Source organism: Camelus ferus, chromosome 1 (assembly GCF_009834535.1).
Source record: "Camelus ferus isolate YT-003-E chromosome 1, BCGSAC_Cfer_1.0, whole genome shotgun sequence".
Classification (NCBI taxonomy): domain Eukaryota; kingdom Metazoa; phylum Chordata; class Mammalia; order Artiodactyla; family Camelidae; genus Camelus; species Camelus ferus.
The window spans coordinates 521,415-546,099 of NC_045696.1; the positions used below are offsets into that span (position 1 = coordinate 521,415).

Here is a 24,685-nt window from a genome sequence, read left to right on the forward strand (position 1 = left end):
GCCCCGCCTCCCGCTCGGGGGCGCGGCGCGCTCCGCCTCTGAGGTGGCCGGGCTCGGCGTTCTGATTGGCCGCGCGGGCATCTGCCCATCGCGCTCTGGTGTCGGCCGAGGCGCGCGCCTGCGCAGTGCGCTCGGTGTCGGGCCAGCGGCGGTACAGGTCCCGGTACAGGCGGCGAGGAACCCGGAGCGCGGCGGTGGTCATGACGGAGGGCACGTGAGTGCCCGCGCGCCGCGACCCCGCGCGAAGGGAGGGCGCGGTCGGGGGCGCTGAGGAGGGGGCTCGGCAGCTCGGAGGCTTCCCGCGAGGCTGCTGCGCCGTCCGGCCTCGCCCGCCTTCTGTGCGGCACACGGGCCCTGGGGGGCGGTGGGGGCCGGCTGTCCTTCGGCGGTGTCACCTGGGGCCGCTTGGGGCCGCTTGGGGCCGGGCTGAGGAGAGCCCGTTGGGGCGGGGGACGGGGATCCCGGAGGCAGGTGCCTCCACTGCCGGAGAAATAGTGGCGCGGTGTTAACTGGACGCAGAAGCGCGCCAGGCGGGTTTGTTTTGCAGTTAGAGGAATCGTGTCTGCTTTTAGGTTGTTGAAGTGAAACGCTAAGTTCGTTGCGCCCTGGCCTCTGACCCAGCGAGCAGGAAGGGTGGTTACTCACTTGAGCCTGATCGTTTTCAGGTGTCTGCGCCGAAGAGGGGGCCCCTATAAGACAGAGCCGGCCACCGACCTCAGCCGCTGGCGACTCAGCAATGAGAAGGGAAGGCAGACGTGGGCGTATTTCCCAGAAGAGAGCCCCGGCCGAGGGCAGACTGGGCTGGAAGCTCACCTCGTGGGACTGGACACCGTGAGTGTGGATTCTGCCCCTCCCCTGCAGTGTCTGGGACACGACCAGAAACCTGCCTCTCCCTTCTTGCTACAAGCACCAAGAACCAACAGAGAGCTATGAACAGCTAGATGTGAAGGGTGGTTTTTCCCCTTTGTTAAAAAAGAAGGGACGTGTAATGTGTACCTGTGTCACTTGCCACCAAAGCTGGTTCCTGCAGGAGTCAATTGGGGTAAAGATAGAGCATGAATTGAATGAACCCCTTCGCTTCAATCCCTTTATTACTAAGCTGTGTGTAAGAAGCTGCTCTAACTTTGTTTTTATGCAGAAAAAGAAGTTTTTGATCCAGTGAATTTCGTATGAGAAATTCAGTTAGTCAGAGAGTAGCATGTACAAATGGGATCTCCCTGTCACTGTGCCATCCCTTGGTCCCTTTCCTAGAGAGGCCTGAGTTCCAGGTCTGGATGGGCACCAGTGCCCCACCCCACACTCTTGGACATGTGGTTTACTTAAGATGTCTCGGAGAAGTTGTGAAGAAATTTGCAAATGTGTGACTGGAAAACAAAGCCATGAGAGTGTAGAGCCATTCTTTCACTTGCTGAAATGGCAGTACCATCATCAGAGTTTCAGACTTTTGATTGAAACAGCTGAAACTTTCAAAGTGGTTCAGATTTGTTACTTTGACTTGGGCTGTAAGTGCTGAAGGCTTCTCTGACGCAGCCGCAGACCCCTCAGCTCTCATCTCTTCTCTCCTTTGCAGAGGAGTTACTTTAAGGAGTTGCCCAAAGCCCACACCGCCTGTGAGGGGGCTCTGAATGGGATGACATTTTTCGCTGGGCTGCAGGCTGAGGATGGGCACTGGGCAGGTGATTACGGTGGCCCGCTCTTTCTCCTGCCAGGTAGGAGGGTGCTGTTGTGACCTGTGGGTAAGGCCACCTTGGGGCATACTTGGGGTCCTGGCTTGATCTGGTTCAGGCCCTTGGTGAATGTTTGTGGTGTGAATGAGTGAACAGGTAAAAAACCAGCTCACACAGAAAAGGGCTGGGCAGGTTGTCCTGGTGTTGGTGCTGGGGGATGGGAGTGGAAGGCACAGCTAGCTAGTGTCCTGAAAAAGGAAGCAAAGGGTCCTGGAGGTGCTCAGGGTGGTGGATGGGGATCTTTAAGTCCTGTGTGGGCAGCCTGTATGAGGGAGCTCACCTGAAGGGGTGGCTGGAAGAGCTCAGATGGGAGCTGTAGGTGCAGGCTGGTGAGTTGTAGGAGGCTTGCGGTTGGGCCTCCTGGGTACAGAACTGGTTTGGCTAGACAAGACTGTTTTGCATTCTGGGAATGTTTTTCTAAAGAAATGCTCAGTTTTGTAATATGGGAAACTCTCTTCCATGAGTTTATGCAAAAGGACCTTTTCCCTTAGTGGGAGCAGCACTGGGAGTCTGTCACCTCTTTGACTCCAAGCCCTGCTGCCTCCTGGACTGTATAGCTTTGTGCCTTCCTGTCCGGGGACCCATGGGCTTGTCCTTGGGGGCAAGTCACTGGGCTCTTTCTTACCTTGGCCCCCTCTGGAGCCTGTTGAGACTGTCCCCAGGGATCTTCCTGGGGAGTCAGTGACTGCATTGGCTTGCTCTGCCCCTGAGCAAGGTGACAGGACTTCACCATGCCTCGGTTGCCCCATCTGTGATGTGGGGGTGTTGAGAATTGGATGTGGTCACACGTGCGCAGCACCAGGCCCTCTGTGGGCGATTGGTCATGGGGAGGCTGCGTTGGCTTGTGCTTGCTACTGCAGCTCTGGGCTCTGCCTGCTGCCCTGCTCACACCCTGCAGGCTGGGGCTTTCCTCTCTCCCTCTGGACTCTGGACAGACCATCTTTCTCAAGTTGACAGTGGCCTGTTTGGGAGTGCCATACCAGAGGTCTTCTGTGGCTGGCTGAGGTTTGCGTGGTCTTTTCCTGCTTTAATTTGGAAAATGCCTGTGGAGGTCAGGATTCAGCGTGGCCCGTATGACTTTGAGTATCACTGTGGTGATCACTGATTCTGTGGTTGGACCTCCTAGGCTCTAGCTCCAGCCCCACATTTTAGAAGCTGTGCTTCAGTTTCCTGGCCTGTGAAATGGGGAAGACCCTGGCTCTGCTTCCTGCCTGTGTGTTTCCCTGTCTTGACAGTATCAGACCTGTTATGAAGGGAGATGAGCTGTTTTCTGTGAATTTCTGTGGCATCTTCGCATCTATCTGCCCTTCTTGGGTGGGTGTGTCCACCGGGGCTTCTCATGCCTCTGAGTCAGGCATCTGTTCTATGGCGTGCGTTGTGGCCGGGGCCTGCCTGAGACTCCCTATGCTGGGTGCCATGGGCATTGGCTGATAGAGCCGATGCCAGGGGTAGGGTGGAGGGATGGGGGTCGGCCTGTGAGCACCATGCTCAGGAGGGCCAGGCTGGGAACAGAAGTTTCTTTGTGGGTAATATTTATTGTTGTCCATCTTCCCTTTTTGCAAAGGAACATGTGCTATTAAAAAATTTAATAAAACAGGATATGTACAATTAAGCAAGTAAATGTTACCCCATTCCCAGAAGGTGTGTCAGTAGCACGGGACCTGGAGTGTCCGAGTGGGCTATGCCCGCCCCATGTGGTGCAAGTACCTGTGCTGTTGCTGCTGCTCCATGAGGCCACAGTCCCAAGGTCCCCGAGAGGGCCGGGAAGAGTAGCCTTCCCAGGCTCGTTTCCTTGCGAAGGAGACCCTAGCCAATAGTTCCTTGTTGCATGGGGTTCTTCTCGGGAGGAAAGGGGCCTGGGCTTGGCAGTGCTGAGTACTTGCTCCCAGTGAGGAACGTCTTTTCTGCCACACAGGCCTCCTGATCACGTGCTATGTGGCGCGAATTCCTCTGCCAGCCGGATACAGGGAAGAGATGGCACGGTACCTGCGGTCTGTGCAGCTCCCGGATGGCGGCTGGGGCCTGTGAGTCTGCCAGCCTGGCATCACTGCACGTGTGTACATGCATGTGCACACGTGGTCTTATGTAGGGGTTGCACCTGTTGAGGGATAGGGTGACTGTCTATGGGCCTGGGGTCAGAGGGAGAGCCTGGCAGGAAGGAAGTAGGCTGGAGGCTGTGTGCAAACTGGGCCTGGGTTTCCCTGGGGGTCTCAGAGCAGGGCTGTTCACACCCTGGGCCTTGGTTTCCCAGCTTGTGTTGTAATGGGTTTCATGACTGATTGAGAAACTCTTGAGACCCACATACCACAGTGAAAACCATCTGGTTGTCATCACTGAGGCAGAAGAAAACTTTTCCACTCTGGGACGGCAGCAGGTAGAGGGGGAGCCGGGCGGTTCTCCCCGCCTTTCGGCCTGCCTTTCTGTGGTGTGCTCGCTCTGGGAGCAGGGCCTCTCCCCAGGTGGTCAGCCACCTGCCCTCCTGGTGGCGGTGGGCCCTGGTGCCTCTCATCCTGCAGTGAGGACTTGGGCCCCTCCTGGGTTGGCTATAGCCACACTGCCAGCCTTTGTTACAGAATCCTGGGAGGACAGCGCAGCTCTGCTGGCCTCCTGTATGGGCTCATGGGCACCTCGAACTTCAGGTCCCAGCTCTCTGGCCTGTGGGTCCTGGGACAGCCTCAAGATCTCACCAGTGCCTTCGCCTCCTCTAGCATGCTGCCCCTGGAGTATGCTCCGTGGGCCCTGGTCATGTGTGGTCTGCGGTCGGGTCACTGCCTTGGGCCTGGTCGTGGGATTCAGGGGTGGGAAGTAAACAGAGGAGGCGGTCAGGTCCTGCAGGGTGATTTTGGGACTGTTCAGCTGTCATGGGAGGTGCAGGAACTCTTGCTGGAGACTGACTGTTCTGGGTGTTCTTGTTATTCCATTCTTGATTTTTTGAGGAAATTTCACTGAAAGTAATGGAAGATGCCATTTTCTCACCTATCTCCTGCTCCCATAGGCACATTGAAGACAAGTCCACGGTGTTTGGGACTGCACTCAACTATGTGTCTCTGAGAATTCTGGGATTTGGGCCTGACGATCCTGACCTGGTACGAGCCCGGAACATTCTTCACCAGAAAGGTACACCCTGCACGGCACGTGCTCCGTAAAGAGTTCATGTTACGTCAGCACAGCGAGTGCTTGCACATGGGAAGTAGGCAGGTGCACCTCCACTTCAAACACAGCAAAACACGTGAGCCAGGAATGCATCAAAGCAGAAGTAGGTAGAAACTGTCTGACCTCTCCAGTGCCTTTTTAAAAAGCAGATTAAGGAGGGAGCACATAATTCTGCCTGTTTTACTCGGCGGCGTGGGCTCAGGGCAGCGGCTTGTGCACTGCTCGGGGGTGTCCTGGCAGGGCCGCCCAGCCGCGCAGGAGTGGCAGGAGCCAGTAGCGCTCCGCTTGCACCCTCCAGCCTCGGTCTGCTGTGTGCCCGGCAGGGTTTCAAGGGGGTGGCTCCTCTCCCCTCATCCCAGGGAGGCCCCGTGTCTCCTGCTGCCCCTGGAGCATTCACTGCTGCTCTGCAGAGCCTGGCGCAGTCTTGCCCACCCACCTCTCAGGCACACTCCTCGATCTGCTCGTCCTCCCTGCTCTGCTCACACGCAGGGGCTTCCGTCAGCACCTTGAAGCCCCTTCCTGCCTCTGGGCTCTGCGTGCACCGCTTTGTCCACCTGGGACATCCTGCCTTCCACCGCATCCCGCTGCCTCAGGAACTCCTGTCCAGCCTTCACGCTGGGTGTCACTTTTCCTGGTCTTCCAGGCTGGCAACACCTCCCTTGTGCTCTCTGATGACAGCCTGGCTTCTCCACACAAATGTTGCTCTTGTAATGGATTCATCGTTAGCTTCTGGGCTCCCTGCTACGGGGTATCGGTGCTGCTTTCTGGTTCCCTGCCTGTGAAGGAGTGTCTTCTGGCCACACTTGCCCAGTAGCTTTGTGGGTCTCTGACTTCTGCACACCTGCGTTTGGGCTGAGGCCTCCTGCTGAAGCACATCCAGGACAGTTTTTCTGTGCCTGGGATGGGTGCTTCTGGGGTGGCTCCACACGTGTCCCCACAGCCGCATTGAAATCCAGACTGTGCCACGTGGGGTTAGCACAGATGGGGGCGACAAGGCGGGGCCCCAGGAGGGAGAAGGCCGAGGGCTCCACTCACCTCCCCTCATCACCGACCCCCAGCTCACATGGACGCGGGCTGCCCTGTGCATCTAGGTCACTCCCCTTCCCAGGTTGCTCCCTGCCTGCGCTCTTTCCCGGGGGGAGGGGCTGGATGCACCTGTCCTGGGGCAGCTGTTGGTTCCACTGGTGGCCTCGGTCCTGAGCAGTTCTGGAACCTGCTTCTCATGACAGGGAGAGGAGCCTTAGTGGCCTGCCTTCCAGAGGGGTGTGCGTGATTCCTGAGGGTCTAACCTTAACAGCCAGAGACGTGACGGGGGCCTGGTCTCTCCCCCCAGGTGGTGCTGTGTTCATCCCCTCCTGGGGGAAGTTCTGGCTGGCTGTCCTGAACGTGTACAGCTGGGAAGGCCTCAACACCCTGTTTCCAGAAATGTGGTATGCTTCCCTCTACAGTTGATTTGGTGGCCTGTCGCCACAGTCTGATGAGTAGGGTGACGCAGCCCTGGGTCACTTGCTGCCTGTTGGCCAGATAAGGGACTGTCCATTCTCTGCAGTGGGCTGGCGTCAGAATCCGGGCGGGCCCTCGCTCGGCTGAGTCCCACAGACATTGGAAGGGTGCTCCCCGGGGACGGGAGGGAGGGGGTGCTGTGGGCTGGGCCTGGGGCAGGGGCCTGCCAGGCTGACTTCGGGACTGCTGGGTGGGGAGTGGGGCGCTGGCCTTGTTGCACGGGTGACTGACCGTGTCGTGCTGTTGTGGGCTATTGGAGCGCCTGTAGGAGTAGAGTGAAGTGACAGTGGCACCGCCCTCACTGCCCCGCACGGGGTGCCGCACTGGCCTCCTGTCCCCGTCAGGCTTGTGGGTGAGTGTTGTTAATCCCGGACCTCTGCTCCCCTGTGAGCATGTCAGTGTGCATCTCTAAAAGATGAGAGCGCTCCTTTCAGCAAAACCACAGTATTGTTTAAATACTTAGCAAAATCAACACCAGTTCCGTGTTGTGTGACACCCGTAAACCAGCATTTTTAAAACATTTTGTGAGTATCTAATGAAGGCTGCGGACGTCTCTCCAGAAAACGTCACGTACATATAAGTGCCCAGCATCACCTCGAGGGGGGGAGATCCCTGGAGCGCTGTCCGCAGGATTGGGCCCCCAGGAAGCGGTCAGGGCGGGTGCGGGCCTCGCGTTAGATGAATTTGGTGGTGCAGAGGTGTGAGAGGAAGGGGCCCATCAGGAGATGACAGCAGGGACCTGATGAAGGGCCGAGGGCCAGTCTGTCGGGCAGACCTGCCTGTTAGGGGCAGGGCCCCTCAGGAGCATGGCTGTGAGGTGCCGGCGGCTGTGCCCACTTGCTCTAGAGACAGCAGCACCCCTGTGTCCACACTTGAAAGGGCCCCGGGCTGCAATAGGGGGCCGGGGCCCCTGCTGACACACTGCCCCCCCCCCCCCAGGCTGTTTCCTGAGTGGATGCCTGTGCACCCCTCCAAGCTCTGGTGCCACTGCCGACAGGTCTACCTGCCCATGGCCTATTGCTATGGCACCCGGCTGAGCGCCGAGGAGGACCCGCTGGTCCAGAGCCTCCGCCAGGTGAGCCTGACTGCGCATGCCCACTGGCCTAGGGGCCCCTCAGAGCTGAGAACCCTGTGGTAGAGCCTCCACTCCTGTCCCCACACAACGGACAATGGTTCAGGGGCTTGTGGGGTGGGGTGGGCTGCAGGGCATCTGTGGAAGCAGCCCTGGGATGGGATTTGGGGTGTAGTGTGCTCATGAGGGCCTGCCCTGGGAAAGGGGAGGGGGAGGGAGGTCTGGGTCTGAGACGCTGCCCACCCCCTAGGAGCTCTACGTGGAAGACTATGACTGCATCAATTGGCCGGCGCACAGGAACAGCGTGGCCCCCGACGAGCTGTACACACCGCACAGCTGGCTGCTCCACGTACTGTATGGTGGGTGCCTCCAGGACACCAGAGTGCCAGGAAGAGTGGAGGGACACTGGCCCACGATGAGCCCCCTCCACTCTTCTCACTGTCCTGGTGTCTGGGTCCTGCGGGGACGGGGCCAGCTGTGTGCACCTCGTGTCCAGTGGACCTGCCTAGGGCTCCGGCTCCTGGACAGAGGATTCAGAGCCCAGGGCCTTGAGGGGCCTGTGGTCCCATCTCTGTCGGGGGGAAGGGGCAGAACCCCACGAGGCCCAGTCCAGGCCTGTCTCCCACGGGACCTCTTGGCTGCTCAGAGTGGCCGGCCGGGGGTCGTGTTCCCTCCCGCGTGGGTGCGTTCATTCCCTCACTCATTCTGCAGACAGGCTCTGGGGTGGGAGCTGGGACCCTGCCTGGTTGCAGTCAGGAGCCTGCCCTCCACCTGCTGCAGGGGGGCAAGAGGGTTGGTGGGAGGACTGGAGGGGGGGCCCAAAGACTGCCCATCGAGGGGCGCCTGTGCCGGGGCTGGGCGGAGGCCGGGAGGCCCTCCATGTCTGGCACCCCCTGATGCCCTTGCCCCCCGCAGCATTCCTAAACCTGTATGAGTGCCACCACAGTGCCAGCCTGCGGCAGCGGGCCATCCAGAAGCTGTACGAGCACATTGCGGCCGACGACCGCTTCACCAAGTGCCTCAGCATTGGCCCGGTCAGTGCCCCACCCCCACTGGGGGTCTGGGCTGGGGTTGGGGGAGGACTGGGGCGGGTGGCCCAGAGGCCTGTGTCCGTGGAGCTGGGAGGGGGTCTCACGGGTGTGAGGTCTCCCACTTGAGGCTGTCAGTCCTTTATTTGGCACGTGGGTCTACTTGGGCCTCTGATCCCACAGACTCCTTTGCTTGGCCCTCCCTTCCATACCTACCACCCCGTGTGTCTGGACCGCTGCCTCCAGCGGGGAGGACTGCTTTTCCGCCCTTGGCCCCCCCACCTCTAGTAAACCACTGCTTGCCCTTCTACGGGGGTTGGAGTGCCAGGGTGCTTGCATTCCATTCCTGGTTCCTGCCCAGCCTGGTGACTCGGGACCCTTGCTTCTCTGAGCCTCTGGGCCCCTGATCTGGCTTTGCCTCGTGGGGCCATGCACCCCAGCGGCCAGCGCAGGGTTGGGGAGGCTGGCCGCAGACCCGGGGTGGTGGGTGCCAGAGGCAGGGTGGTTGTGAGCCTGTGGGCGGGCTGTGACGGTGGTGCTATGCTGGGTCTGCCCATGGGTTCTCTGAGCCCAGGGGGCTCTGTCCACGAGCCCCAGCCCGGCCCTGCTCCCAGGCGTTTTCCAGGCCATGTGGGACCCCAGGGGCTATAAACCACAACTGCCCCACTGGAGTGGCTCGTTGTTTCCCTGTCAGTCAGCAACAGCGGGTTCTGTGTGGGCTCTGACTTAATGCTGTGTAAAGCAAGTTACAAATGAATCTTAATGGGGTTTTGACTGATGAGACCCCAGTGGGGGACGTCTGGGCCTCTAGACTGTCTGCTCTGACCACGCAGACCCTGCCGCACAGGTCTCGTCTCTGAGTCCCTGCTGTGCCCCTCAGACAGCCCTGTCCTTGGCCCCCTGAGTTATCTAAGGTAGCTCAAGACGCACCACACCCTAGGTGCCCGCTCGGGATCCCCGCCTTGCCCATTACCTGGTGGCTGGCTCTGCTCACGTCACCTCTGTGAGTCACCCTGCCTCCTTCCTCCACCGCACATGTGCCTTGGCCCCTTTCCCGGGGCAGGGCTGCAGCCCGATCTCTCCATCTTGGGGCCTGGAAGCAGCAAGTGCTTGGGAAAGTGGCCGGGAGCCAGGCTGTGCTGCAGCCTCGTGGGGTCGGGCTGTGGCCCTCCAGCCCAGGAACCCCTGCAGGCATGGAGCAGAGCCTGACCAGGCTGTGTCTCCTCCAGATCTCGAAAACCATCAACATGCTCGTGCGCTGGTACGTGGACGGGCCGGTTTCCACTGCCTTCCAGGAGCACGTCTCCAGGATTCCTGATTACCTCTGGTAAGCACGGCAGGCAAGGGCGGGGCTGAGGGAAGGCCAGGCGTGATCCCACAGTGTGGCTTCCTGGTAAGGGTGCCATGCACCTGGAGTAACACTTGGGACCAGGAGTTTGAGGGTTTGTGGAAGCTTGGAAACTTCAGGTAGTTCCGGAAGGTAGAGTAGGAAGCCTTGGGTGGCGTGTCAGGAGGGCCTTGTTGACCAGGAGAACTGGTCAGTCGTGGGTGGTACCCAAGAGTGGGGCCCCTTGTTGCAGGCGACCACGGAGGGTAGGCACGGCCCAGTGTCCCACAGGGTCCTGTGTTCAAGGGCGGCCCTCTTCCTCTGGTGGCCCCTCATAGCTGGGTGGGGTTGGGAGCTGTCCCGTCGCCCCTGCTGAGCGAGTGAGTTGCTCTCTGGACCGGGGCTCTGGGCCACCTTGACCTCCAGCTCTATGCCCTGTACTCCCTGACCTGGATGCCTCTCTTAACAGGCTGGGCCTCGACGGCATGAAAATGCAGGTGAGGGCTGTGGGGCCTTAGCTACTGGCTTCCTTGCGACCATTCCTGCCTTTCAGATTTGTTAAGATCCCCAAGTCACTCCTCCTGACTAGTTTTGTCAGCGCGAGGTGAGCGCCGCAGTTCCCACCTGGTCCTGCATCTGGCGGCCCCTGGCTGTCCCCTGGATGTGTGCCATCCAGCGGGATGCAGACAGGCTCTGCCAGCCTGACTGCTGCTGGACAGCTGATCTCAAAGCTCGCATGCTGGGTCTGGCCGATGGGGGCAGGACAGCAGCTGGGTCCTGTCAGGAGAGCCCGCGCTCCCAGCTGCCCTTAGCTGAGCACCTGCAGAGCTGCCCCTTCAGGGTCCTGAGACGCACTCTGGGTATGCCCTTCCCTGGCATACCAGGCCACCGTTCCGTGCTGTTTGGCTGGTTCGGTGGTCTGGTTATTGTAGGTGGTGTTCCCCTGGCTTATTTCCTGTGTTTGGGGCCTGGGCGTGGGGCTGCTGGGTCCCAGGGCAGCCTGGGCTAACCTGGTCCTGTACTGGCTGCAGGGGCCTGGGAGCTGTAGGGCCCCCTCGGGGCTGTCTGCTGTCACTCTGTGGAAATGTGGCTCCTCCAGCAACACTCTTGGGTCACACTGGCCTCTGGGCCCTTTGGGATGGGCACACGTTGGCCCAGCACCACCCCTGCCCCACCCCGTGCACTTACCAGATGTGCCTCAAGCCCCACGCCCAGCTCTCTGACCCCTACGCTGCCAGTCTTGCATGAATGGTTCCCAAAAAACTCAAAGTGGAAGAGGGTGACGGGCCCCTGAGTGGCCCCACGTCCCCTCTGACATTCCGGCGCTGGAGCTCACGGGACTTCTGGCTCTTACAAAACCTCTGTGCCAGCCCCATGGAGCTCAGTGGGGTTTCGCTGTGGGATCGCTGGTATCAGGATTCCATCTGAGAGTCTGAACCTTGAAGTTGCCTTGTTCAGCAGTTTCCTGAGTGTTCTCTCTGGGGTGATTTGTCCCTAGAGTGCCCGCCTGCTCTGTGCCCTGTATTTTCTGCGAACTGGTGTTAGGCCCTGAGGCTTGATCTAGTTCAGATTTCCTTCGGCCCGGCGGCTGTCCTGGCTCTGTGTTCTTGCCACACATCGTCCTGCAAAGCCGTGATGTCCGTGTAGCCTCCCCTCCCCATTACCCACATGTCTGTCACCATCCTGCTCACCCTGCGCCATTATCCATAAAGCAATGGGCAAGCAGTGGAGGCCATGGGAAGTGGTCATCCAAATCCTGGTAGTGCTCTGAGAAAGCCCTGTCCCAGCTGCTGGCTTGCTGAAGGCAGGTGGGGCTCCTGTCCATGTCCACCTTTAGGACCAGTCCCTCTCAGGCCCTCGTGGGCTTTAGGGCTGCAGGGCCCAGAGCCTCGGGTCAGGAGTCAGCTGGGCTCCTACCTCTTTGCAGGAGCTGGTGGAAGCCCTGAGACCCTTGCTTGGCTCTCTAGGCGCCCGTCGGATCCAGGAGGTGGGGGGTGGGTGGGGGCAATGCTGCGGCTGGGTAATGCTGTCCTCTCTGCAGGGCACCAATGGCTCCCAGGTCTGGGACACCGCGTTCGCCATCCAGGCTCTGCTGGAGGTATGTGGCTCTGTCCCCCATTTTCCAGCCTCCAACTGCCCTTTCTGTGTGTCCATTCCTGCGCCTTGCTGGGCATGGCACCTGCTGGCCCTGACCCTTCGCTCAGCTGGGGTCTGAGGCAGTGGCTTTGCCTGGCCGCTCTGGGAGGGGCCTGGCATGAAGGCTTCAGGAGCAGGGAGCCTTGTGAGGGCTGCTCCCGAGGAGATGATGTGGGTCTTCTAGGTGGGGGGGGGGGGGGGCTCCAGGCTCTTCTTAGAACTCAGACTGCTCTGACGGGTACCCTTGAACATGTACTAGTGAGAAACAGGAGTGTGCTTTTATGCTGGTGGGAATGAGGTTGGCACAACTTTCGGGAGCCTTGGGGGGTGGTTTGGGCCACGTTGGGGGCCTGCCTTAGACAAGGCAGGGACCCTTTGGGCACAGGCCGGGGCTGGCGTGGTGTGGACCATCTCTTCTGCCCGCTTCGTTGCTCCAGTACACCTTTCTGACTTGTCTGCAAAACCCAAGCATCCCTAGACTTGGCTGGGTTGCTCCTGGTCCCCAGTGGTGGTCAGGTGTCGCCAGGATCGTCCAGAGACCAGTCGCCCGTGCAGGCCTCTGCTGGTGAGCCACTCACTTCCTTCTCCTTTCCAGGCGGGTGCACAACACAGGCCTGAGTTTTCGTCCTGCCTGCAGAAGGCGCACGAGTACCTCCGGGTCTCCCAGGTGAGACCAGCCCAGCCATGCCTTCCCTGGGCGGGGCACTTTCTCACCTCTGTGCTCTCCACTCAGGGCATGGCCCACTCAGGGTGGGGCAGTGGGGCAGTCGGCACCGCCTGGAGGGCCCCGCACGTCCTGCTGTGCCAGCCCCTCCTTGCTCTGGTGTCTGTTCAGTGATGACATCCCCTCCCTGTTTCCCACATGTGCCCTCGGATGCTGCCCAGGTCCCGCACAACTTCCCCGACTACCAGAAGTACTACCGCCAGATGAGCAAGGTACGCGCCAGCCCGCCACCCAGGTAGCCTCGCCTCGCCTCTGAGGCGCTTTCCTCAGCCTCCTGGGGCCTCCTATTCTGATGGACGTACCCAGGGTGTTCCTGACTAAGGAACCTGCACAGACGTAGCTGAGCCACGTGGGCATCACGCCACGTGTCACAACAGGGACGTTAGAGAAGTTGTCAGAACATGAGCTAGAGAGATGGCAGAGGCAGGGAGGGCAGCTCCTGTGGCGCGTGAGGTGTGGGCGCTGTCACAGCGGGCCGCTTGTGCCCGTCCCGTGGTGGAACCCGGAGGGCATGATGCTCAGGGGCTATAGTCCTTGTAGAGTCGGACACCCGTCCACGTATGTGTGGCCTAGGGCGGCGGCTGTCCCTCCGCAGTGGATGGGCCTCGGCTCTGTGTGGGTGTGGGAGGCGCCACAGCCTCGGGTGGCCCTGAGGCCCAAGCGTGCTCTCGGCCTCTGCCCATACTCACAGCCCTGCACTTTCCAGGGTGGCTTCAGCTTCAGCACGCTGGACTGTGGCTGGATTGTCGCCGACTGCACCGCTGAGGCCTTGAAGTCTGTCCTTCTCCTGCAGGAAAAGTGTCCCTTTGTCACCCAGCACATCCCACAAGAGCAGCTCTTCGACGCTGTCGCTGTGGTGAGGCTGTGGGGGTGGTGCTCTGGTCACAGGGTGCTGAGGGCGCTGTGCCCTCCCCTCCCCATGGGCTCTGTCTGGCGAGCTCCTTACCAGACTGTATGAGCCTGCAGGGGCACGTCCTCTGACAGCATCTGTGCATGGAAGACTGTGAACTTGCACAGGGCCAGCGGGAGGCCCTGGCTGGGCATGAGCCTAGACCCTCTGGGAGGGGCCCTGGGCTTCCCTGGTGGGTGTGAGCCGGTGTCCTGGGCCAGCCAGGCGGCGGGGGGCAGGATCCCTGACCAAGGGGGTTCTGGTTCTGGAGGCTTATGGACCCAGCTGCTCCCACAGGCCTCGCTTGGGAGGGCTGGCATTCTCCACTGGTTGCATGAAAACAGGAGAGCTGTTTGGTTTTGGGCAGAACCCTCCTAGCACGTCTAGGTTTTGTCCAAGTTTTACGGAGGAGATCACATAGTTCCGTGGCACGCACGTGACTTGTAAGTGATGAGCGTGCGCGTGTCGAGAGTGATCCCAAGTGGTCACGGAGTGCCTGGTTGATAAAGGTTGCAATCCACTGTTCTGGGCACCCGAGGCTCTTGGTTTAACATGAAAGCCGGCTTCCTATTCCCCTTGGTTCTTAGCCTTGGGATGTTTCCGGAACACTCTGTCATAGTCTGTGGGCTCCTGTGTGTGCTTGGTGCGTGGGCAGGTTCTCAGGACCTTCCCTCTCTGGTTTTAGTTGCTGAGCATGAGAAACCCCGATGGGGGGTTTGCCACCTATGAGACCAAGCGTGGGGGACACCTTCTGGAGCTTCTGAACCCCTCAGAGGTCTTCGGTGAGTAGTCAGATGACTGTACAGCCGCAGATGTGGGGGTCCTGTGTGTCTGAGATGGGTTCTCCTCCACAGCCCAAGCTCTTTCCGCTAGCAGAGGGCAGTGTCAGCGAACGCATTGGCAGACGTTGGCGGATGCTCCAGGAGCCCGCAGGCCCGGGGGGGTTCCGTGCTCCTCAGCTTCCGAGGGTGGCACTGACCCTGGGTGTAGGTGGCCCAGCTGCTGTCCGTCTCTCAGAAATTGGCAGGATTCACACCAGCTATCTGGCCTGAACGTGGGCTGGCTTCATGCTCTCTTCCATGGAGGCCGGCCTGTCTCCTGAGAGGTCCTCACGGAGCCCCTGGCTCCTCGCAGGGAGGTGACAGCAGGAACCCACTTGCCCGTGTCCTCCTGCCGCGGCGTGCGCAGGTAGCCTCTGTGCCTCGTACCCTCCTGCCAGGTCTGCATCGATCACTTTCCTGTAATTGACAAACAAGGTCCAGTCGATGCCTTTCCAGAGAGTGCAGCTCTGCTGTGTGCCCTGCTCCTTCCCCTACTGACCTGGCTGTCCTGCAGCACAGATGGGCCCCGGGCCACCCGTGAAGGTGCCACCCTCCCACTCAGTGGCTGGTTGCTGTGACACTGCCTCGTCTCCCCTGGGGAATGGGCAGGCTTGTGACGTGCTGTGCAGACTCTGCATGACTGCCCAGTCGGGAAGTTGAGGGCAAGCTCACCTGCCTAAATCCACCCTTCCCTTCCCAGGGGACATCATGATTGACTACACGTACGTGGAGTGCACCTCGGCTGTGATGCAGGCCCTGAAGCACTTCCACAAACAGTTCCCGGACCACAGGGCCCGGGAGGTCAGGTAAGGGCGGCCTCGGCAGGGAGGCGCTTGGTCACTCAGCACAGGTGCCGTCAGCTCGGGGCCAAGAGCTCAGACACCGCCAGCCTTGGTGTCAGGAGTGAGCCACTCACTTAGGCCCTGGGGCTCAAAGGAGAATGTTTCTAATACTTCTCCATTAGGAATGATGTTAGCCTTAGGGTTTTGGTAGTTACCCCTTTTCTTGTTAACAGAGTTCTTTCCCTTCACAGTTTGCTGAGTTGTGTTTTCTCTCTGTGGTGAATAGGTGTTGTATTTTAGCAGATGACTTTTCTGTCTCTACCGAGATGATTATATATTTATCTCCTTTATCGTTTAGTGCTATAGACGATTATTTTAGGTTTTTCTAATGTTAAAACACCTTTGCACTTCTGGCCAAACTTAACTTAGTACTGACAGACCGCTGCTGTGTTCCGTCTCCCCATGTTTAGTTCAGGTTTCATTGTGCTCATCAGTGAGCAGCCTGGAGTCTTGTCTTCACCACGTCGCGCTCGTCTGCTTGCTGAAAGGCTACGTCGGTTCGCAGAGTGGACTGGGGAAAGTGTTCCTTCCCCTTTCTGTTCCTAGAGGAGTTTGTGTAAGATCAGGATGATTGCTCTTGATAATCTAGTAGCGTTCACTTGTAAAACGCCAAGACCTGGAGTTCTTTTCCTGGGCAGAGTTCACATTTTGGATTCATATCGTTAGTGAATAGGATTGTTCAGGCTCTTTATTCTTGAGTCAGTTTTAATAAGTTAATTTTCTTATTTAATAAGCAATTTGCATGTTTTACCTAAGTTTTCAAATGTATTGTCTGAATCTTTCTTGCTTCCTCTTCACTTTCTAATTTGTACTGTCCCTGTAGCTGCCCCTCCTTTCTCTGCAGCTGCCGCCAGCTTGTGCCTTCACCCTCAGTGCTGGTGTCTGCGCTGAGGGGCAGTATGACCGCAGACTCGCTGGCTGTCAGCTCACAGTTACTGTGGGTTGGGGTCCAGGCACGGCTGAGCGGGGGCCTCTCCCTCGGGGCTTTCCCAGGTTGCAGTCACGACACTGGCCAGGCCTGGGTCCTCGTCTGAACGTCGACCGAGGACCTGCCCCGAGCTCATTGCTTGTTGGCAGGTTTCCACCCCCTGTGGAATGCCAGCCTCAGGGCCCCCTTTCCTTGCTGACTGTTGGCTGGAGCCATACTCAGCTTCTTGCCCACAGGCCTCTTTGGTGGCTGCAGGAAAGCCAGCCTGCGGGTCAGCTGGTCACAGACGGGGCACCGGCGCCAGCTGGGGCTGCATTCCCAGAGGCGGGTCAGGGTTGGGTGGGTGCTCACCTTAAAGGCTGTGCTCGCACCTTCAGCTCTGGCCTTTTCAGAGAAACCAGGCCTTTTTCATAAGTACCGGTTAGACCTATGACGGGCTTTCTTTGTCTGCTGAATGTGTCATTTTTCCTCATTTTTAATTTATTTAAAAAATTCCATCTGTGCGTTTCACTCAAGCCTGTGTCAGTGGCCTTGTCTTCAGGGAGCCTGAGCCTGTCTGTGGCCGCTTCTCATGTGGGTTCATCCCTGAGGTCCGACTGTCGTCTTGCATTTCCTCTCGCTGCCTCTTTGCTCCCCTCCCGAGCCTGTAGCCACTGCTCTTCAACTTGCAACTCCGCTCGGAGTGGTTTATTCCACGTATTCTAAGGGAGCCCGTGGAGCGGCGGAACTGGAGTAGTAGGTGAGTTGCTGTCTCTATGGAGTGTCCATCAGGTCACCCTCCTGTATTCCAGGGAGACCCTCGAGCGGGGCCTGGAGTACTGTCGGCAGAAGCAGAGGGCCGATGGCTCCTGGGAGGGGTGAGTGGCGCCTGTGGGTGCGGACGTGGTGGGGTCGCTGGGGCTCGCACTGCCCAGAGGCCTCTGGACGTGTTCCTGGTGGGCCTTCTCCAGTTTGAACACCAGGCCTTCGCCCTGGTGGTGGTCGCGCAGCACGTTACTCAGAGGAGTTCAGCTGAGTGTGCTGGAGGTGCTCGGGCTGACGGTGGTGGTGGCTCCTCGTCCTTTCCTATGGGCTTGGGTCAGTTCGTCTTGCTCGGTGGTTCCAGCACATGGAACTATCCGTGAGGCCAGGCTGGGTGGGTGTGTCTTAGTGTGGAAGGCCCCGTGGATTCTTTCTTGAAAATACCTGCACCCCTGCCCTCACCCCTGGGCTGGAGGGCGTGCCAGAAGCCTGTGGTCTTTGCCCTGTTTCCTCCTTGTCTCCTGGCAGCTCCTGGGGTGTGTGCTTCACCTACGGCACCTGGTTTGGGCTGGAAGCCTTCGCCTGCATGGGACATGCATACCACGATGGGTGAGTGTGGGCGTTCCCCCCGTGGGGGAGCGGGGTAGGGGAGCTTCTCAGCAGGACACTCTCCTGGGCATGTTTCTCTCTTCGATGTTTGATTTGGGGGTGTTACAAACAGTAAGATAAGGTCAGTGTTCCTGGAAACATACGAGCCACCAGGTTGCACTGAGGACTTTCCTGGGCTGCTGAGCCAGGAGCACCGTCTGGTAAAAGGTGCTTCCTGACTCGTGTGGTGGAGGGCGCCTCTGCCCTCTGTCCTCCCGCAGCTGGCCTGGCCCCCACACGCAAACCCCACACTAGGCAGGAACAGGAGGGCCGGAGGCCAGGACACTGGCTGGGCTGGGTTGGGAGAAGGGAGAGGCCTTGGGTCAAGCTGTCTCTGTCCACTTCCCCCGGCTCTGTTTGCTGGGTAGGTGTTTAGGGGGTGGTCCCCTCTGGGAGGCCATCTGCACGGACATAGCATCTCACTCTGTCCTCCAACAACCATGGGAGCAGGTATCCGCCTCGTCACATCAGATGTGGGCTTCCCCTGGTGCCCCTGCCACGTGCCCCGAGGAGGCCCGGCCAAGGTGAGGAGAGGGCCCTGGGACCCCTGGGTGATGTGGCTCCTGTCTTCCTGGCCCTGCAGGGTGGCCTGTGCCGAGGTCTCCCAGGCCTGCGACTTCCTGCTGGCCCGGCAGATGGCAGACGGAGGCTGGGGGGAGGACTTCGAGTCCTGTGAGCAGCGGTGCTATGTGCAGAGTGCCCAGTCCCAGATCCACAACACGTGTTGGGCCCTGATGGGGCTGATGGCTGTCAGGTACGGGCAACCAGACCTGTCGCTGACCGGGGGTCAGGTGAAGGAGGGACAGTGAACCCGGCAGCTGTGGCAGGTGTGGCGGCCAGGCCGAGAGCAGGGGTTGGAGGAGTCAAGGCCTGCGGAGCCACCCTGACTGGTTCCCAGGGCCAGGTGGTGGGTCCTGCAAAGAGGGTGCTGCAGAGAGGACACCTGACAGTGGCAGCAAGGGTAGCAGGGACCCACCGACAGGGCGAGGTGAGGCAGCGCCTGCAGCCACTCTGTGTCCACAGCCAGTGCTGGGCCAGGGATGTGCTTAGGCACGTGCACACCCAGCACACACACGCAGGCGCACACAGATACACGTGGACCTACACACCTGCAAGTGTGCACGCGGGTGCGCACATATGTGCACATGGAGTACACACACGCAGGTGCACACAGCATCTCAGTTTGTGTTGCCCTGTCGGGTTTGGGACCAGTGGGAAGTCTTCCTAAAATCCCCTCAAACATGGCCCATGTCAGTGTGAGCAGGAGCAGTGGAGTCTGGGGGCCCCGGGGGCAGGGGGTTTGGGACTGGCCTCAGTCTGCCTCCACTGCTGGGCTCCTTCCTACACCGTCGAGCCTTCCGTTGTCCCACCTCTGCCCTGGATGAACGAGAACTAGCACATGTGGCTTCTGTAGCCCGCAGAGGTCTCTGAGGACCAGTGGCCGGGTGGACACGTGTCTGGGGGGCAGGAGAGCACAGCGCGTGGCAGGGCCGCTTGGCCCCATTGTGGGCAGGCCTCCTGCCTGCTCACCTCCACCGTGCAGCGTTTCCCACCTCCTGGGGGTGCAGCGTGTGACTGCGGCCAGCGGGTGTGGCGGTTCAGGGCTGCCCCTCTTTGTGCGGCATTCCACGTTTTTGTTCCTGTGCTTTGCTGTGTGAGGGTGAGGACGCAGGGTTGTCTGCAGCCAGAGCTGGTCTCATCCAGTGGTGGCAGGAGTGTTCGGCGCTCTCTTCCCCCAGGCACCCTGACGTAGCGGCCCTGGAGAGAGGAGTCAGCTGTCTGCTTGGAAAACAGCTGCCCAATGGCGACTGGCCCCAGGTATGCGTGGGCCGGCATGACCTCCATGAAGTGTGTTCGGGCCCCACCTGCCCCCACGTCCTCACGGGGCTCACAGACAGGGTCTCACTTTGGGGATCTGAGAGACGCAAGCAGTACCAGTGAGGGGCCTCTGTTGGAAGTGGGTCTGTGATGCTGCTTGGGTCTTGAGGTCCTGTGCTGTTTGCAGATGAAGCACTGGCTTGGGGGCAGGGCTGGTGGGGCCAGGGAGGAGCTGGAGGGGAGAATCCCACGGCCAGCACACCCTGGGGCTCTGTCTGACGCCCCGCACTCAGAACGAGGCATAGGAGGCAGCCTCTACCTGCTTTTGCAGGCGTGGGGTCACGGGTCACAGGAGGCTGACCCCTGACCTGCCGTTGGATGCGTCTGGGGTTGATGTGGCTGTGAGGGGATGGGGCCCCGCACTGGAGGGCTTGCTGCAGGCATGGGGTCCGAGAGCTGGGATGGTGGGTGGACCACCTGCCCAGCCACCCGAGGCGTGTTTCTCTCCCTGTGTCCTCCCAGGAGAACATCGCTGGGGTCTTCAACAAGTCCTGCGCCATCAGCTACACGAGCTACAGGAATGTCTTCCCCATCTGGGCTCTCGGGCGCTTCTCCCGCCTGCACCCCGACAGCACCCTCGCTGGCCACCCTTGAGAGCACATCTGTGGGGCTTGGGGGGCTGGTCAGTTCTGGGCGAGGTTGGGGGTCTCGGCTGGGCCGCGCCAGCCCCCACACTGCCCACTTCAACAGGAGTCCTGAGACCTGCCTGCGGCGGGGATGGGGCAGCTGGCCGTAGACACTGCTTTTTTAGGTTTATTTCTGAGAACAGCTGAGGGAGGGACGGGATGAGCTGTGACCCTGCGTAAAGTGGTGCACGTCCTTGCTGTGGGCGCGACCGGGATGGCTCTCTGGACCAATGACTGAGTTCCCGGGAGAGGAGCAGCTAGGCGTCATCCGTCTCCTGCCTCTTCTGAGTCTCCGGCTGAGGGACGTGACCTCCCCCAGACAGCCCTTTGGGGAGAGGCTGGGCGGCCCTGGTCACCGTGGCTGCTCAGAGGGGAGCCAGACCCTGCGGGTGGCCCTGCCCCGGCTCTCCAGCCCACCCACACCCGCCAGCATTGCCACATCCAGAGGTTACAGTTGTCTGGTAATGACAGAAATGCACCCAGGAGGCCACACGTAGCAAAGGGGGACATTAGTGGTCTGATGGTTACCCCAGGGGTCACCATTGTGTGCCGGGGGCAGCCCATCACTCACCACCTGCTGCAGACAGCCAGGCGGGCATGTCACCTGGACCCAGGCCACTGCCCCAGGGCACCCTCGTGGCTGCCTCTGACCCCCTTTGTGCTCTGGCTGACGTGAGGGTCCAGTCTCCATGGTGCTGCCTGTCAGGTAGTAAGCCTTCAATTCCCTTCTGGCTTCTAGACCCTCTGGTTTGGCGTGTGTGGCCTTGGAACTTAGGATGGAAAATCCAAGTTCTGGAATTGCGTCTGACCCACGAGGATGAGTGGTTCACATTCTCAGGGCTCGCGGGGTATGGCTGTGAGGGGTCACCAGGAGCTTCAAAGAGGGCCAGACCTAGGCCTGATGTCGCCCCAGGGCCCCCACCTGCTTCTCGTGCACTCGAGGGTCCCCACGTGGTCTGGCGGCCCTGGCTATGCTCCCGTCCAACTGTCCTCTCTCAGGCAGCCGGAGAGACCTCTGGATGCTGTTCTGCTCCGCCTTCCCTGCCCGGAACCCCCAGCGTCAGGCCATCTCCGAGGCCGTGCACCATGTGGCCTTAACTCCCGCAGCTCCCTGTCTCTTCTCTGCGTGGGGTTCACCTGCTGCAGGGCCTTCACCTGAGCTGACCCGCCCCAGGGTGGCGCTCCTGCCTGCTCTGAGTCCTCAGGGCCTTGTCTTGGCTCCACTGGCTGCCACACCGTGTGGCACGTGGTGGGTGCTCAGCCAGCGCGAGTTGAATGCCACCTATTCCCTGGCATCTTCCTCTGGGGTCTGTTCTGCTGAGGGACCTGTGCTGGGGCCCCTGTGAAACCTGGGGGGTTGCTCTTGCACGTCCTCTCTTGGCCCGTGGCCTCCCCAGCCCCCGGGAGCCAGCAGCGCAGACGGTGAGTTACCAGTCTGCTCCTTGCAGTGGCCGCTGCCCCTTGCTGGCTCCCAGCCATGGGCAGAGCCCTGGATGGAGCACAAAGTTTCCAGAAAAGAAATGAAAATCTCCTTTTATACAGAAAACGTTATTGAAAGTCACTTACCTGACCGGCTACCTTGACAAGCGGACGTTGAGTCCCTTAGGCAGAAGCCCATCCTGCTTGTGTGTTGTCTCCTCATGGAAACGGTCACGGTCCCTCAGGCACCACACCGGACGCTGGCCCACTGTCCCTGAGTCTCAGGGAACAGGAGAAGCTGTTCAAAGACGGGCAGTTGCACCTCCAGTTATCTGAGGGGAAACTATTTGCCTCGACCTGATTAAAAATCAAGTTCTCGCTCCTGGGGTGAATGAGTGAAGATTCTTGAATTCAAATCATTTTATTTTTGATTATGGGGAGCAGGTTTTGAACGTGTGGGAAATTCTCTCTGGAGCCATGTTGGCTTTTCTGTGTTCACCGGGATGTAAACTTGAGGTCTGAGCCTGTATGGGTTCTTTCACTCACAGTGGAAACTTGCCTCAAGGAGAACACTTCCTTACTGAATGTAACCGATGTTGTTACGTGATTTGATCTTATTCAGGCAACAAAAGTGTTTAAAAAAAAAATCAATGCCGTCAACTGTTGCTTCCTCATTTTTCTCGTTTCTTAGCAACTAATGGTAGGTTAATTGGTTGGCTTGATTTATTTTCATCTCTCCATCTGCAGTGTAAAGTATTACTAATAATTCCCATTGTTTCAAAAGGAAATTAAGGTTGAAAATAGACAAGGGGACGTGAGGGCAAGAAGGTCAGGTGGGGCTGGGAGGGACGTCAGGACACGGGGTACGTGCCGGGGTCTTGCTCACTTGCTGTTGTCGGCCTCCAGACACAGTGCTGGACTTTCTAGGAGGCAACTGGAGAGGGAAACAGCGTGAGACAGGCCCCTGTGGCTTAGGAGATGCCCGTCCCACTGCCTGTGGGGTGGGTCTCAAGAACGGGGCATCTCGGCCGCTCCTTGCAGCGCCCTCCACCAGGCGCTGGTCACCGCGGACTCCACAGGGACCGCCTAGTAACAGGGCTTCAAAACACATGAAGCAAAAGCTGGTGGAACTAAAGAGAGTTAAAGTGGGAGATTTCAATAATTGTCTCAGCAACTGTAGAGAAAATCTTCAACCAGCTTGCGTGGTTGACATTTGTGTAACTGCTCACATTCTTTCCAAGCGGCCACGGACGGTTCACTTAAGATAGGCCGTGCTGGGTCATGACACAAGTCTCAAGAAATTCAAAAGGATTGAAACCATACAGAGTGTATTCTCTGACCACAATGGAGTTAAATTAGAAATCAGTAACGAGATTTGGAAAGTCCCAAATTTTTGAAAATGAAAGGATACACTTCTAAGCCGTCTATGGTAAAAAATGGAAGCACGAGGAAAATTAAAAAATATTTCAACCTGAATGAAAATAAAAACATGACTTCAAAATTTGTGTATGTAGCAAAAGCAGAGCTTAGAGAAATGTTTACAGCCTTGTTATTAATGCTGTAAGTAAGGTTTAAAATTGGTGTTCAAAGTGCCCACCTTAAGAATCTTAAAACCGAAGTAAGTAGAAGGAAGGAAACACTGGATAAAAGAAATCAAATGCTCCAGAAGACGTGGTGGAGAAGATCAGTGCAACCGAAGTGAGTCCTCCAGTCAGGGGAGGTGAGAAAGCTAACCACTTAGGTTGAGACTGAGAAAGGGCGCACCGCCACCCACCCTGCGGAAGAGAGCCGGCCAGACTGCGCCCGCCTCGGGGCCACGGCTCCCACTGCTCTGCTTTACATCCTCCTGCAAAAGCCTGCTGACGGCACGCTGGGTCTGCATGGCCACAGTGTGGCTTCCGCCTTGACTGGACTGATTAGTCTCAGAGGTCACAGAGGGGTGATAGGGAGCTGTGAACTATGTGATGCCAGCATTCCAGGCTTGCACCATGGGGATGACGTGGACAAACTCCTTGAAAGATAGTTGTTATCTAGATGGGCGTGAGAGAAAATGGAAATTTTAAGTAACTTTACATCTATTTGAGAAATTGAATTAGAAGTTAAGAAATTCCCCAGAAGAAAACTCTAGGTTCACACGGATTTGCTGGTGAATTTATCAAACATTTAAGAGAAATAACAGTCTAACACAAATATCCAGAAAATGGAGGAGAGAACCCTTTGCAAGTCACTTTATAAGGTCACTATGACCTTGATAGCAAAACCAGACCAAGTCATGGCCAGAAAAGGAGACAGATCAATTTCTCTCACGAACATAGAAAAAGCCTAAACTGTTAGCACATTGAGTGTATTAAAAGAGCATTACATCAGGACCAGAAAACAGGAGGGATGTTGGCAGGTCCCCGGCTGGCAGGACCCTGGAGAGGGCTTTCTTGGGGTGGGAAAGAAATGTGAGGGTTGGAGGCAGCAGAGGGAGCCGTTCGCAGCGCCCTGGCCTTGTCCTCAGGGTCCTGGAGGCCCCTGCCTGCCTTCCTCAGTGGGCGCTGTCCGCGTTCCCGCTGTCTGCATTCCCGCTCTCCCGGGATGCAGAAGGGATGGCTGGGACTTAGGGATCCTTTCTCTGCCAGCCAACCCGAGGATTTCTGCCCTGAGGTGACTACCTGAGCGGTTGGTCTGGGGGACCTAAGGGCTGTGCTCCGCCTGGAGGCTGCTTCTCCTCCCTGGGTGGGCATCAGGGCTGAAGGGGAGGGAGGACGTGCTGTTCCTTTTCTGGGCTCTGTTCTTCCTCAGGATACAGTGCTGAGTTTACCTTACGGGTAGTGAGTGAAAGGGTAGGGGTGGGATTCACGGTGGTCACACCAACGGGACTGGAGTCTCACTTTGGTGGGACTGCGTGTGTGGTTGGTCCACACGACCCCGTGCCCTGGCTGGGGGCCCTCAGGTCCAGTAACGGTCAGTGTCCCAGACACTCAGTGCTCGTGGTCCGTGTGAGGAGGCTGAGGTGCTGCCTGGATCCTTCGGGGAGTGCAGTCAGCAGGTGGCCTCCCCGGAGTCCACCAGAGCTCCGTGGGCTGTGGGAGCTGTCGGGGGGCACCCTGGGCCTGCCTCCCTCTGCACCCACTGTCTCCTCCTTCCTCAAATGTGCATCCCAGGGGTGCACTGGAATAAGAGTCTGCAGGCCAGACACTCACTGCCCAGCTTCTAGGGGACAACCACCTGCCTCTGT

General features: G+C 58.8%; 1 protein-coding gene across 1 annotated transcript; it reads left to right on the forward strand.

The window, feature by feature from the left end:
- The first annotated feature begins 99 nt into the window (after positions 1 to 99).
- Positions 100 to 22,122, forward strand: LSS (lanosterol synthase). The gene is made up of 22 exons (XM_032487819.1): positions 100 to 214; positions 666 to 831; positions 1,571 to 1,709; positions 3,643 to 3,751; positions 4,723 to 4,844; positions 6,214 to 6,310; positions 7,323 to 7,458; positions 7,706 to 7,814; positions 8,371 to 8,489; positions 9,713 to 9,810; positions 10,280 to 10,307; positions 11,852 to 11,908; positions 12,542 to 12,613; positions 12,832 to 12,882; positions 13,377 to 13,526; positions 14,245 to 14,341; positions 15,081 to 15,186; positions 16,942 to 17,007; positions 17,420 to 17,500; positions 18,123 to 18,293; positions 19,279 to 19,357; positions 19,880 to 22,122. Exons 1-22 carry the CDS (start codon positions 201 to 203, stop codon positions 20,009 to 20,011), a joined length of 2,199 nt encoding a protein of 732 aa, XP_032343710.1. The 5' UTR covers positions 100 to 200; the 3' UTR covers positions 20,012 to 22,122.
- The last annotated feature ends 2,563 nt before the right edge of the window (positions 22,123 to 24,685 follow it).

Bases quoted from the DNA above. Each gene is read 5' to 3' on its own strand.
- LSS (XM_032487819.1), top strand. The intron at 12,614-12,831 runs GTGAGACCAGCC...GATGCTGCCCAG, and splicing joins AGTACCTCCGGGTCTCCCAG to GTCCCGCACAACTTCCCCGA. The intron at 19,358-19,879 runs GTATGCGTGGGC...GTGTCCTCCCAG, and splicing joins CCAATGGCGACTGGCCCCAG to GAGAACATCGCTGGGGTCTT.